We start from the raw sequence: 15,332 nt of genomic DNA, 5'->3' as shown, positions 1-15,332 counted from the left end.
CACATGCCGGCATAAATCTGGAGGCAGCTCCCTCCCCTTGAGGGATGCAAAGTGGAAACGTCAGCAAATGTGGATGTGTGTGTGTGTGTGTGTGTGTGTGTGTGTTACGCCGCTGTGCTGAACTTGCAAGAGAAGAAAAAGTGACACTCTGCAGCTGCATTATGTGTGAGGCTGACCGACCTGTCCATAAGCGAAGATGGTGGCGTTGTAGCCCTCAAGGCAGCCCTCGATGAGTCTCTCTGTGCAGTGGGTGTAGATGCTGTCCTGCTGGGTGTCCATGTCGAACACGTAGTCATAGGTGAAGGCCTTGTCCTTACCCAGGACCACCTGGGGCTCCCCGGGCATCACATACGTACAGATGTGACACCCCTCAATCTTTTCTTTGGCCAGCTGAGGACGAATCCTGGCGGAAAGACAGAGGAATTGATTTAAATTCTCACTAAAGAATATTCCACTACTGAGCTTTCTAAGCGGCAGATATAACTTTAACTCTCTTAATTCCATTTTTAAATTCAGGGATTTTCAAGGCTGTGGTCTGTGGATGTTTGTAAGTGTGTGTGTGTGTGTGTGTGTGTGTGTGTGTGTGTGTGTGTGTGTGTGTGTGTAAGACAGAGGCAGAGTGGAGCTGTCTGTGCATGCATCTGAAGCCTCATCAAGAATTTGTGTTCCATTTAAAAACCATGATTGATTGATTATTGCAGGTTTGATAGTGAAATAAAACGGAGCTGAGCTGAAGGCAGGTAATAATTCACTCAGCTGTAAGCAGATGAGTGCTACTACTGTGCAGTGTTGTCGCGTGTACGTGCGCGTAGGACCATGCAGTGCCAGTACACACTACAGTGCCCTCACTGTTCACGAGAGAGAGAGAGAGAGAGAGAAAGAGAGAGAGAGAGAGAGAGAGAGAGAGAGAGTGAGTGAGTGAGTGAAAGAGCTCTGGGTAAACAGTCCCACCCTGGATTTCATTAAGGAATCGCTCTGTTTGCTTTAGTGCAAATAAATATACTGTTATTACATCATTTCCTCCCATGATGCCCCTCTGCCTCTCATCACTGAACTCACTGTCCACCTGAAGAGGAAGTGGAAATATTTGGACATATTGGAAGTATTAAAATGTCAGAAATATTTGAGGCTTTCACAGAAAAATAGTGCAGATTATACACAGCAAAACTTATATGAAAATATTTGAGATAATACTGAAATACTCAGGAATAATACTGGATATGTATTTGAAAAAAAAAAAGAAAAGAAAAAAAAAAACACTGGAAATTTCCTGTCGGGAAACCTTTTGTAGGTACTAAATTAATTTCCCCCGAGGCTGCAGTCAAAATGAACCCAGATAAATGAGAACTTTACTGAGAAATAATAACCCAGACACACTGCTATTGTTGCTCTCTACTTGCAGGCCTCAACTGTGTGTGTACGTGTACGTGTGTGTGTGTGTGTGTGTGTGAGCGTGTTTAAGAGGATGTGGCATTTTGCATGCTGTTTGCATTCTGTGCGCAATACTTGTGAGCGTGCACATTGGTGGCTTTTTGTGTGTGTATGTGCGCTTGGCCCCATTCATCACAGCAAGAGTCTTGAGAACTTTTGAATGGCCTGAAAGGACAGTCAGAAAGAGAAAGACACACAAGCAAAGACGAGAAAGAAAGTAGGAGCTAGTGAGGCTGCAGCAAAACAACCACAGAGGTGTCATTGTGCATGTGACATCAGATCCCAGCTATTTAGCAGACGCTCTCTGGGATTACAGCACTGATGAGAAAAGACGAGAGGGGAGGGACCGAGTGATGCAGGTTTGGGGGAGAAATACAATCCTTTCTGCAGTAGCTGAACACTTGTAGAGCATTATCCCTGTCAGCTTTGTGCTGTGGGCAGCAGAAATGCAAAACTTCTCATAGAAACTGCAGTTTTACACAATGAATGACTTTCATTACTGATAGTCAAAGCAGGTGAAACTAGTCAAAATGTATGATATACAATCCTTTGTAGTTTGCTTTTTGTGCTTTATGTTTAAAATATCTAGTTAGTTCTATATAAAAAATATCTTGGATTTTTCAAATTCTTTGTCATGATATAGTTCAGTCTATTTACTACAAGAGTATGATTAAAAAATGTCCTTGAAATGCAGGCGGCATTCACTTGAAAAATCTCCTAGTTTAGTAAATTTTGGCTAGACAATCAGACACTTACTCAGAAAAAGAACCATAAAATTGGATAAAAATCTATGAAATTAAGAACGAAGGGGGGAAACACTTGTAATGGCAAAAAATAGCTTTTCCCTCTGTTCAGGTCTGTGGGTTTTTACAGTTTATTTAAAAATCTGGACGACACAGCCAATTAAAAGAAAATCTAATTTTTACTGATTCTCATCATATGATGGATAACTAGATTATTTGACGTCATATTTTGCCATCCATGAGTGGATTATTATAATAAATTATATCACATTTTTCAAATCAAGGGAGCAGAATTTGAAGCCATGAAATTCCAAGAAATAAAAGGAAGCTTTATCTTCTGAACCTTTTTAACTTTTTGATGTAATTTATAAAACTAAAGAAAAAATTAAAGCACTGCAGACATCTTTATGAGTGACGCCTTTCACATTATGCACAGTCATTCGACCCATTGTTAATGTAAAAATATTGATTGGTGCAGCTTTAAGTTTGACAAAAGTGCCTATTAATCTGCACATTATAGAGGTTGCTCCAGGCAAAAGTGATGTAACTGTTAATCAGAGGGTTTAGGTCATCTGAGGAGACTGTGACCTAATGGTGGGGTGGTTTAGGGCATTACAGGAGTGAATCTGCATTAATCCTTTTGGCCACCATCCCAAAACTTGACAGAGAGCCATTTCTGTAATCCACTTTAACAATGGAGGCACTCACTGTTGCTTAAAGCGGGGGTATAAAGTCACTGGATTATTGTTCATTTTTGAGTGCTTTCAAGAAGTGAAACAAAACAAGAGATGTTTAATTTCGAAAATGTCAAATTCAGTAAAATATCATGAAGTCAGTGAATAGTTGCTCAAAGGGAACCAAGGGAACAAGCCTGTATGATTGGAGCCCCATTTAGAATAAATGCCAAGTCTATCTGACTGTGTTCGCCTCCACAAAGCATTGATGCAATGTTTGTTTTCTTGAGTCCTACGACATCCCCAGGGTCCCCCATTCATAAAGGGACCACGGGTGGGGTAAAGAGGAAAAGAAATGTCTGAGAAAAATGTAAGAGCGAGACATAAAGAGAAAGAATGGGAGAAGAAAAAAAGAGAAAGAGAGAGACAGAGACTAGACATAATGGTTATAGGCCAGACAAAACACTGATGGCAATCTCCGCATTAGGAAGAAGCCCCTGACCGGCCAGTTAAACAGACCTATTATCTCTCTGATGATGATGGCCTTTCATGTAAACCACACTGATTCAAGCTTTTGAAACTGCTGTTTTTCTCAATAATTTCTTGGCTCTTCAAGGTGTAAAAAAGGACCAATTTCCCCGTGTATCATAGTCAAATTAATTGTGACACAATTTTTTCTTTAATGTACCGCAAAGAAATTAGACCCTGAAGAAGTTATACTTAGTCACAACGATGCTTTGAGCTAAATGCTAACATTAGCATGCCATTATGCTCACAATAACAATGCTGACATGCTAGTGTTTCAATTAATGTTTACCCTGTGGTTTACGTTGTTCACCATATTGTTTCAGAAGTTAGTCCCTGAGAAACCTCTACTTCTGTGCAACTATTCTTTCAGCTAAATGCTAACGTCAGCATGCTATCATGCTCACAATAACAATGCTTATATGCTAATGTTCATATAATGTTTACCATGTCGTTTACTATGTTCACCATGTTGCTTCAATGTGAAGCAAGCCCCTTCTCCCTTTTTCTAAGATGCTTTAGCTAACCGTCTCCTGGCTGTTAGCCTAATACTTAAAAGACAGATATTGAGTGATATTTATCTTCTCATCTAACCTTCAACAAGAAAGCGGATAAGACTGTTTCCCAAAAAATATTCCTACTCCTATTCCGTCAGAAAAAACACGAGGTCATAGAAAGTTTGTGGTCATGATTAGAAATGCTAACATTCATTTCTGGTTGTAAGATCAAAAACAAAAAGAACAAAAAGAAACAAAACTATTTTACTCTGCATTGGCACAGAAATCTGGTCAACAATCTTACACTGCTAAGTTGTTCCTAGGATAGATGTTAAAAGTCAATGGCTGACTTTAAGATAGAAAATTATTCTCAAAACATACAGTGTGCTATGTAAAATGGTAAATATCCTATTTGTATTTAATGGGTTAACACCTCTCCTAGCGATTGGTTTGATCCATGTTGTGCATCATTAGATTTCTGATGGTGTGTAACAGATACCAAATAGATTGAGTTCAAATATGTCTTAGCTTTACAGCAACGATGTTTGAGCGTTGTGGGACAATGGACCTTTATTTTGAGTATCTATTAGATGTGTATATATTCACAACTTAAACAAGTTCTGGCATCAAACATCTCTCTTAAACGTAAGCATGTGAGGGATAAGCTAGGTGTGAAGCACGTACTGCTGGTGTATTATTAGTGTGACTGACTGACTTTAGCTGTGATTATGAGCTGGCAGGCTTCACTCTGTGGTTCAACCCAAAACACTCTTTTCTCCTGGCTGAATAAGGGCTGCCCTTCAGCGTTGTGGAGACTTACAGCACTAATCCACCTTCTAGAGTGACACACGCTGGCTCCGCACAGGCTGTTTCTCCAGGAAATTTAACTCCACCGCTTGCTAAACGTGCACATTCAAGCACATGCATGTAAGCATGTAACTACATTGTTCAGCAGCTTTTTGATTCTTCACTAAAATTCAAAATTGATTTGTTTTAGTTGTGCTTAATATTTAGTGTATTGCCCTATTTCCAATAGATATTACAGTGTCAAGAAACAACTGTAATTATTACTGAAAATCAAAGGTGAAAAACCCTCATTCACAGGTACACACACACAGATCAGGGGCCCCAAAGGCAGAGTCAAAACCTGCGTGTAATTAGTGTAACTGCACAAAACATTAATCTGCTATGACAGTTTCAGCCTGTTGGCTGAAATGCTAAGAAAGAAAAATGCTAAGAAGTTCCAGAGTGGAAGGGATTAAAGGGATACATGAATGTAATGACTATGGAGTATTTATCACCAGGCACTTTACACTATAATGTAAAGGTTTGTGTTGTTACTTAAATAAATATATAATACATAAATCAGAACGGATTTTGATGGACACAGTTGTAAAGGAGGTGACCGTTAGTTAAAAACCAACCCAAAAGACATAAAAGGACACAACAGCACAATAAATATCCTGATATATTAAAAAAGAAAGGAAACGCGCAGCTTGCAATGATAACTGGAAACATATATTTTTGTACCGTTTACTGAAGGGAATAGTTTAACATTTTGGAAAATACACTTTTGCTGTCTTGTCAAGAGTTAGATGAGAGGATTGGTATCACGTGCAGCTGATTACTTAGCTTAGCATAAAGACTGGAAGCTGGGGAAAACTGCTAGCCTGGCTCTGTCCAAGAAAATGTGCTTAGGGCCTTATGAAGCTACTGTCAGCCAAGAAATAGTCTGATATAAAAGTGTAATTTAAATTACTTTTTAATTGCTTTAGTTGACTTTTTTTCTATCCAGAGTGACAAACAATGACTGCTAACATGTCGGGGTTCAGTGTTTGGCTAAAGGACACTTTGAGAGGACAGATGACCTTCCTCAGCCATTCAGAAATCAACCCATTATGCAATTCTGTTCCAATATGACTGTTGACATGGAAGTAAACTGCAGCTTTTAAGCAGTTTAACAAAAGAAGGCTGAATGACACTGACTGATGTGAAGAGTTCAGAGCGCTGAGATACAGTTCACTTCACCGTGAAAGGGCTAAAAGGTAGACTCACACTCACATACACTGTAGTCTATATACACATCTCCAGTACCTATTCAAACACACACACACACACACACACAAACACACACACACACACACACACACACTACATTAAAGACTGAGACACAGGGGCTTTGTCAGCCTCTCCCCATGTGACATGGCCTGTTAGGCTCCTGCTCTCAGTCTCATTACTGCGATTACAGTGACAGCCTGAGAAACGGTGAACTCCTCACGCGTACACACACACACACACAGACATCATCCAGTGAAAAGGAAATGTGATGAAAGCTGATGAAAGTAAAAAACCTAAGAGTTTACTCTGTCACAAAGGATTTTTTAGAAAACTCTTATTCATACCAACTAGAAACAGGGACACTTGCACTTGCAGCGTGCAACACTGAATCACACACTCACACACGCAGTATAAAGAAGACATGACTGCAGCTTCTTGGATACTACCTCAGATTTTTGGATCTGATCCTGGCAATGAGAAGAGATAGATAACATAAAAATAAATCCATCAGCATTAACTCTGCTGACCTCATGAACAACATAAGAGGATGTGAGGAAACAAGAAGTAATGAGATACTGATAAAAAAAAAAAAAAATAGGTGATGAGTCAGCCCATCACCACCATGTTGCCGATCTAATCCTTCCTTAAACACAGCCAATCAAATCGCACGCTGACATCACCCCACCGTCCAATCAATTCACTTCCCAGAGATGCAGCCGATCATTCTGCATCATCACTGACAACAATAACAAAAAAAAAAAAAAAAGCCTGATGCTTCATTCCTGACGAGATAACCTAATGTGCAGTCAATTTTTGGTTTAGTCTTGTTTTTCATGTACAAGTGGCACAGACTGCACCCAGTGATTCAGCAGAAAAACAGAACGGAACATCTGAGCCCATGAGGCAGCAGCAGACAACAAAACCCTTTTCTCCACATTTCACGCTGCCATCGGCACACTGACTCATCACCTGACATCATCATGTAAAGTCACATATTTCTGGATCTTGCACTTAAGAGTTGGTTAAAAGCAAAATAATCTGCTCGCTACTTTCATTACGTCCCAAAACACATGGCTGAATTTGCTTTTCAGGGTTGAGTCACCCAAATTACATTAAATATTGTTTCTCAGCGGCTGATGAGATAGTTTTCAGGACATCTTCCTGATGTTGAGTTTTAACGTGTCACAGAGTGGAAATTAAATCGTAGAGGTGGTACAGCTGCATATAGAGCCGATGGAAAGACGTGAATTCTGCAAATTTCCAAAGTGATGTAAAGACGCGTACGTACAAGTTGAATATTTGTGCATAAAGTATTAAATGCGTTTCCCTGTTGACATGTGTACCTTCCCCTTACCTTAATCTTAAGGAGCTTTATGAATCTACTTAATAAACACACACAGACAACCCAACTGCTGAGCTGTGAGATCAGTCAGACGCTGAGCTCAACACAAACGCACACTTAAGCACACTTCAGTACACTAATGAGGCATTGCTAACTAGCTTAAAGCTAACGTGTGTGCAGCTGGTACATTGGCTGAACACAGGCCTCAATAACATCTGAGACTAAGCAGCTGAAGAATGTCTGAGGGTTCTGATGAAGATGTGACCGGACTGCAGTAACTGTGTGGACTGATGACAGTGATGCCATCCAGCAGAGGTTAATGAGGGACCACAGTGCACTACTAACACACACACACACGCACGCACAATTGCAGGTGCACACAAGTCCTCGTACACACACGCTCTGCTGGCCAAGTCTTGCTCGTGTAACTGAGACGAGAGAACCGCAGAGAATCGGATTGCGGTGAGCAACACACGCGCACACATGCGCACACACACACCACACACACACACCACACACACACACACACACACACACACACACACACAGTTACTACAGCCCTTCTTCTAGTCAAAGGCCTCTGTTGAAGTGTTAATAGTGAAAAGCTTCTCTCTCTATTCTTCAGACTTGGTGACTGTAGGAAATACGATCGTACCACTGCATTCATTCACATCCTTTTAAATGCGTGTGCGTCAAGCCTTCAGGTGCAATGATGTTCTTATATAACAACACGCACAAACACATGCACACATAAACAGCATGGCTCTTTTATAGCAGCAGGTGGACTTACGTGTTTGTATCTTCTATGAGTGTGTGTGTGTATGTGGACCAGCTTGTGTGGTATGTTTCTAACGGCCGCCCTGGGCAAGAAGATGAATGAGAAGGAACAGAAATGATGGAAAGATGTAAAAAAAAAAAAAAAAAAAAAAAAAAAGAGAAAGCAGACTGTATGGACAGTGAAAATACAGCCACAATGAGCTGCTACTCTTTTATCCACCACAACGCCGCAGTAGAACAAGACTGTGCTTTTAGTAACAGTCTTTACATTGTCTAGCAGCTGGTCTTGACATCAAGAGCCAATTCACTGTATCTCTCTCTTCAGTGTATTTCTCCAAGTCTCCAACTGCTAAGAGGCTGAGAGCAGCCAAACTCTGGAAATGCAAGATTTAGCACGAGCTATTCGCAAATGATTCGTGCCACAATAACAATGTTAAGTGTTGCTTTAATAAGTATATGTCGGGGATTTCCATTTATTCTCAATGAAGGATGCATCCTTGATATTTTGCAGTTAAACTTTGACCAGTCCACGGGATGTGATATAGACGTAAAGACCTTGAATGTGTCTTTTTCCCTCAGGGTCTTGTGTGAAAACAGCAAGGCAGTGATGTCGCCAAGGAGGTTTGGGAACGACGCCAGAAAATGGAGAAGGGGTCAAAAGAGAGACAGAGCGGGAAAGAGAAAAAGAGGGTGTTCTGCTAACTCAGCGTTTTAGTTCTTCGTTTGGCAAGTGAGTGCCGTCCATTCACAGGACCATCGCTGCACACCCTGAGGCTTGAAAGGACCTCCGGTCACCGTGGTGACAGCTAAAACAAGCTGCCGTGGAGAAATTCTGACAGGGTCACTGATCACAGCACCGACTGCTTCCTGGGTCAAAGGTCACAGGACAGGAAGGAGGGAGAGGTGGAGAGGTGGCAGAGGATGGCGGCTGCTGTCACCCTGACTGGCAGCCAATGAGGGCGTATGAGGATAATACACAGACACAAACACACACACACACACAGACACACAACTGGCCTCCAGCACTGATACCAGATTAATGGAAACATTCCTTTTTGACAAGGACAGTTCAGCCCAGTCACGGCACACATGGGACTCCAATGGAAATTCAAGTTGAAAGCAGTAAAATGAAGAAAAACAATAAGCACAGCATAGTAAAAAACATGTTTTGCATACGTTTATGGGACATTCAAGGATGAGGGGTGGTTAAAATAACAAAACATGAGGAGTGTGTGTGGCCAGATATACAAGAACAAACCAGTGGTGTTAAAGCACAGCTACACTACATGAAACTAATCTTAAATCTATACTGAATTAACCTTTGCCTGTGCTGGTTTAGACTGAAGTTATTGAATATCTCAACCACAATATCACATGACAGCGGCTGGCAGATGGCTTGCAGCTTGCTTTGCTTTGCGTCTCGGTTCACTTGAGTTGGTTCATGAATATTTATCATGAATATGCCTGGACAAACACAGGTTTATGCATGCACGCGCACACACACACACACACACACACACACACACACACACACACACAATCACACAAGCATATGAGCACACACAATGCTTTTGTATCGCAGCAGCAGGCAAACAGCCTTTGCCCTCAAACATAATCCACAAAGGTCAAAGGGGGAGGGGCTTGTATATGACAGGCGCTCAGAGGAGCCAATAGGAGACAGACAATTTGGATATTAAGAGTTGCTGGGGGGCGTTTAGGTCTACTTTGCATTTGACAAATTCATTCTGATTCGATTTTTTAAATACAAACTCCATAGCTTAAAAAATGTAAAGACTTCACTCAAACGAAATATATACGATGAGATGATTTTGCTGTAATGTTTCTACCTTCCATTAAGGGCCACCACTAACAATTAAGATTATTTAGATTATTTTCTCAATTAATAATTTTTCCAATAAAATATCAGAAAAATACTGAACAATGTCCATCAAAATTTTCCAGAATGCAGTTCACAACCCAAAGGTGTTCAGTTTGCTATCACATGAGACAAAGAAAAGCAGCAAATCTTTACATCTGAGAAGCTGGAATACATACATGTTTTTGTCATTATTGCTTGAAAATATGATTTAAATGACTAATTGTTTCAGGTCTTAGTCCCTTTAATGTGTCAATGAGTCAAATCACATATATCAATACTGCCATATACTCTAAATGTTATCAAATTGTATTCAAATGGCCCACTCTAAATTTCACTTGTCTTGTGGAAGTGGAACTTCAAGCATTTAAATGAGGATTAAAACATAATCAGTTTACCAATTTCAAAAGCACTAACTCTATCCCATCTAATTAAAGAGAAAGAAACTCTCTTCCTCTAAATTCAGCAGTACGAAACCTGAATCCTTGCCACAGGCTAATCCTGGCTGCCAGCTCTGAATTATTAAAGCTGCAATTCAAGGAAACTGATAAACGAATGAGTGACATGACCGGCTCCTTAAAGCGAAGTCAGTATCACGAGTTAATTCTTGAATAAATCATTAACTTCCTGTTTTACTTTTTCATAGCATATGGGACAAGAGACGCATGTGTATGCCTGTAAGCGAAAACGCACACATACAAAGATTCGGTGTTACGTAAGAAAATGAACACACACACACAAATACATTCACACAGAGGACAACCCAGCAAACAGTGTACGTGTTTGCTGAATCATCCAACAATGTGCTGCAGAAGTGCCCCATCCGTACGCTGTCAGGTGTGAAGAAAAACCTTTAAAACCACACGACAGCACAGCACATGCGTCTAATGTTTAATAAAGTATAATCTCACTGAAGAAGAGGCAAGTGCATTTCTAAAGAGCAAATACACTTTTACGTTACATCATCTTTCCAGTAATAAATCAAAATGACAAAACAAAAACAAAAAAACTCCCCCTGTTCAGGCTCCAGATCCCTTTCTTTCTTGTTCTGCCTGCTACCTCAAAAAAGGAGACAGAATTAGGATGATAAAGAAGCATTTCATCACTGAGGACCTGTTGGTGTGGGGGATTAGGAACTTGCTAACAGACAGCATTAGCCTCGCAGGCTGAGGCAGGTACTGGTTGGCAACCTGATGGCTGCTTACTGCAAACAAACACACACACACACACACACACACACACACACACACACACACACACACACACACACACACACACACACACACACACACACACACACACACAACCACACACACACAAGGCTAACTAAACTATTACAGAGTGGGGGGGGGGGGGGGGGGCTGCCAGTCAAAACCTCTAAGATGCTTCTAAGTTCAGCTTCACCACAACTATGAAGCTCCAAAATAATTAGAATGTTGCCACGGTGATTAATCGAGCTGAAATCACCAACATGAAGATGTAGTTTGATGTTCACATGTACGAAGTCAGTGATTAAGAGGCAGGTTAAAAGGTGTGTCTTCTAGAGATTATTAAGTGAAAGTAAATTGTACTTTCAGTTAATGATGACACATTTTGTCTTAAGGCTCCAGCTGCATCAGCAAAACAGAAATCACATTAGCTAGCACGGGAGGGCCTTAAGAGATTCACTGTAACAACACAAGAAACCATTTTGACTCTTTTTTATTTCTTTCATCTTTGTTGTCACAGTAAATTCGTGTTTTAATGGTGTACTCCAGTGGTTTTTCAAGCTCTTATTCATGTTGTATATTTGTGGGTGGACATAATTATTGTATCATATGAGATATAACTTAAAGTTAAAGTCATTTAAACTTAAACTAAATTGATTTTTGGCCACTTGTCAGGCAGTACAACAAGCTCTAAACACAACATTTACTAATTATTAACTTAAGCCTCTTTTCCACTCGTCAAAAAACACACTAAGACTCGCTGACATCTGGCTTTTGTTGGCAAGGTAAAAGGGAACAATCAGCATTCACTCCCAGGTCAAATGACTCTGCAGTAGACGCAGGTGTTATGAGGCTCCAGTGATGTAAACACAAAACCCAGGTGAACAGGCTAACGTATATGGACACATTAAACAGACCTGTCACCTGCCCAGCACAGTGCGGTAAAACCAGAGACATTGCTACACGGCTACTCTGCACTCGGGATGAAAGAGTGAACGCAGTCATTTTGGTGTAAAGAGAGTATTATAAAGATGCTACAGCTAACTTGTTAGCAAACCTACTCCACATTCAGCAAATGTAAAGCAGCATTAGCATTAGCTACCTTCAGAATTTTGGTCAAAAATCTACTCTTGTTTTAGCTCTGTTATCTGGCTCTTAAGCTGTAAATGCTCCGCTAACAGCTAGCTGCTAACTCTGTCTGTCTTCTGTTTGGTGCTTTACCTTAGCACTAGATTTTGGGCTAAGAAATGGCTGCTGACAGCAGACAGAGTGAACCTGCTGTGAAGAAAGTACTATATTTTTTCATGCTAACACAGCCTACTTGAATTTAAAATGTATTTAATGTATTTAACACAGAGAAAGGAGCCTGATGTGATACAGGGAGATTGCAGGTAAAGTCAGGAGAGCCTCAGAGACAGGACATGGACCCGCTTGCCTTGTGTGTGTGTGTGTGTGTGTGTGTGTGTCAAAGAAAAAGAGAGAGATTAGTGACAAAGCATTTTCAGATCCCACAGCTGACCTCAGAAGAGTCTGCACTTCAAAGCTCAGAGGCTTTGAAGTGCAGACTCTTCAACAATCAGATCTTTTTCACTGTGAACCAAGTATTGCTTCTAGCTTTGTCCCCAATCCCACCTCTAAATGAACTAGTTTTCATTTTTAGCTTCAACAAATCTTAACATTAACAAATCTTTCCAAAATTCATACAACTGCCACACAGAGGAAGGGACATAATCTTTTCTTAATTTGTGCCTGCAACATGTCAACAGAGACAGTGTCAGTTCATGTGTAGTCACCTCCACCATGGAGGTTATGTTTTAACCTGTGTCCGTTTGTTGGTTTGTTTATTTATTCGTCAGCAGGATTATGCAGATCTGGATCATACAAAGATGAATTGATATGACACTGGCCTGCTCTCTCTGACTGCCCTTCTAGTTACTTATAAATTCAAACGCTTGCTTTACATGAAAGGGTGAAGAAAGAAAGAAAGACAAGTGATTCAGAGAATGAATGGATGAATGAACCAATGAAAAGTCAGCTGATTGTCAATAGGTCTAAAGATGGAAACACAGAGCTCACCAAATAATGAATGAAGCCTGAGCTCTTAAAGAAGATACAATAGCAGGTAGTTAAACACCTGTCTGTAACTTGACTTGCCATATTATTAATGTGCCTATATGTTCTTTAGTCTCTTGCGAAGCTGAAAACATCTTTAAAACTTGTCTACAGTAAACTAAGGCGGCACATCTCTGCCCATATTACATTACAGAGGAAACCAGACAAATGTAATCTTGCCATCTGAATCTTAATAGTGAGACTGCACAGTGCTGAACAGCCAGAGATAGCCTGATACAGAATATGTACTATCCATAAAGGACAGGGACGGGATAGTAAACTGAGTTGGCTCAGTAAACAGAGTGCTGGGTCAAAGTCTGAACGCACTATAACAAAGTGAAGCTAGGCAGAAAGAAGAGAAACATGAGAGGAACACGCTTTTGTCCTCTCTCTTCCACTGATCCAGTTCACATGATGTTTCAGATTGCGTTTCCTTAACAAACACAAACACACGCACACGCTGGATCACTGCTGCCACCCTATCATATCAATCTATGGACGTCTATATTGATTTGTTATGTATCTTATTGTTTGGACTGCGTCTGGGCCACACACGCACATAGATGGCAGAGACACTTCTGGGAAGCACTGATATAACTGGTGACTCAGGGGACAAAGGTCACATCAGCATGATACAGCAAACACACACTGCCTGAAACACAACACAAAATACACTAAGTACACTTCTACCAAAGCATTGTATGCTATTAAAAATATCACATAAGGTGTCGACGTTTAAAAACAGACCATCAGCCAGTGCGTGTTGTGCAGGAGAAACAATGTATGGGAATAGTAACAGGCTTTTCCTCGGCCTAATCCACACGCAGATCTTCATTCATAAATCCACTACACAGCATGTACATGCAGTGCAGGTATTAACAAAAGAAGGTCATGTAATCTCGGGCCAGTGGTCTATATTTGTTGTTTGAATGAGACAATAAGCTATAAACTGCAGCTCCTGGCATGGGTGTGGAGAAGACAATGTGTATGTTGCTGAATAGCTTCAAAATAAAAGCACATTCAGAGAAGGAGGGGTGTCGTTTCTGAAGGGTTTGAGGATACAGACATAAGAATGGATGCACTAGCTCCAGATGTATGTTTACATGTTGGCTAAAGGTGGACGGTTAAGCAGCAGGAATAACATGTGCACGGTTAAAGCAGGTGTGTCGCAAGAGCATCTTCGGAGAGGAGGGTCCGCCGCTGCATCCTTACCTCAGGGCGACGCGCACCGTGCTCTCATCCGGCCCGCTGGTCATGGTGTCACCGGGGTCCGGCCCGAACAGTCCGCTTAAAAATAGCTCGATTTCCCTTTTCTCTTTATCCTCTTACGAGACAAGAGAGCGCCCCCCCTCCCTTCCTCCCTACACCTCCAAGAAAAGCGCTTCTATCTTGAGCCTCCACCGCCGCCGCTCTCACCTCCTCCTCACCCGCTTGGAAACAGGAGCCATGTTTTATCAAATGGAGGCGCTAATTAGGAGCTGATTTTATTAATCTGCCATAGTCCTGTGGTGGTCACCTCAACAGAGGCATCGTCTCAGCCTCATGCCCAGGCTGGGTGCACCGTGTGTGTATGTGTGTGTGTGTGTGTGTGAGTGTGGACGAGCCAGGACTCCGCTCGGCGTGTTGATTCCCAAGACGGAGGACGTAACCAGACTCCTCCTCCTGAGCTGTACCAATACAGACAGGGGGGCAACCTCAACCACAGCCCAGGAGGACATGTGGAGAAAATGTATAACCAGACTACTACTACTACTACTACTAAAATGAATGACAATAATGATAATAAAAATAATTTTATAACGTTATAAAATTTTGATCTTGATGGAGGCAGGATCTATTATATTAGACTGCATTACTTTAACCTATATGTACCTAATAAACTGCCAGCTATATGCTGACTCTTGTCTCCTCTGTATTTGTAGAATAAAGTTATTTGAAAAAATATATTGAGAAAAGGCTCAATCAGACTCTCACCAGCCTGACACCAGCCTATTTTACATAACAGACTGATGGACAGCAGGTCCAGCCCAATTAAGTACCCCCCCCCCCCCTCCAAATTACAATTTGAAGCCTTAAATATGAATTTACA

At 41.1% G+C, this 15,332-nt stretch overlaps 1 protein-coding gene across 4 annotated transcripts in view; it reads right to left on the bottom strand.

The window, feature by feature from the left end:
* LOC130163403 (kinesin-like protein KIF21A) overlaps positions 1-14,862 on the bottom strand; it is a 42,928-nt gene extending 28,066 nt beyond the window's left edge. For 2 of the 4 annotated variants that reach the window (XM_056367583.1, XM_056367582.1), the window contains exons 1-2: positions 14,456-14,862; positions 181-403 (exon numbers count right to left, since the gene is read on the bottom strand). In XM_056367583.1, the coding sequence (XP_056223558.1) occupies positions 181-403; positions 14,456-14,499 (267 nt within the window). In that variant the 5' untranslated portion in view covers positions 14,500-14,862. The remainder of the gene's footprint in view (positions 1-180; positions 404-14,455) is intronic. The other 2 variants (XM_056367580.1, XM_056367581.1) reach the window with 1 other exon arrangement.
* Positions 14,863-15,332: the final 470 nt, after the last annotated feature.

The sequence above is a fragment of the Seriola aureovittata genome, chromosome 22 (assembly GCF_021018895.1).
Source record: "Seriola aureovittata isolate HTS-2021-v1 ecotype China chromosome 22, ASM2101889v1, whole genome shotgun sequence".
NCBI classification, from domain to species: Eukaryota; Metazoa; Chordata; class Actinopteri; order Carangiformes; family Carangidae; genus Seriola; species Seriola aureovittata.
The sequence above is the reverse complement of the archived record's forward strand: the minus strand, read 5'-3'. Positions and strand labels throughout refer to the sequence as shown.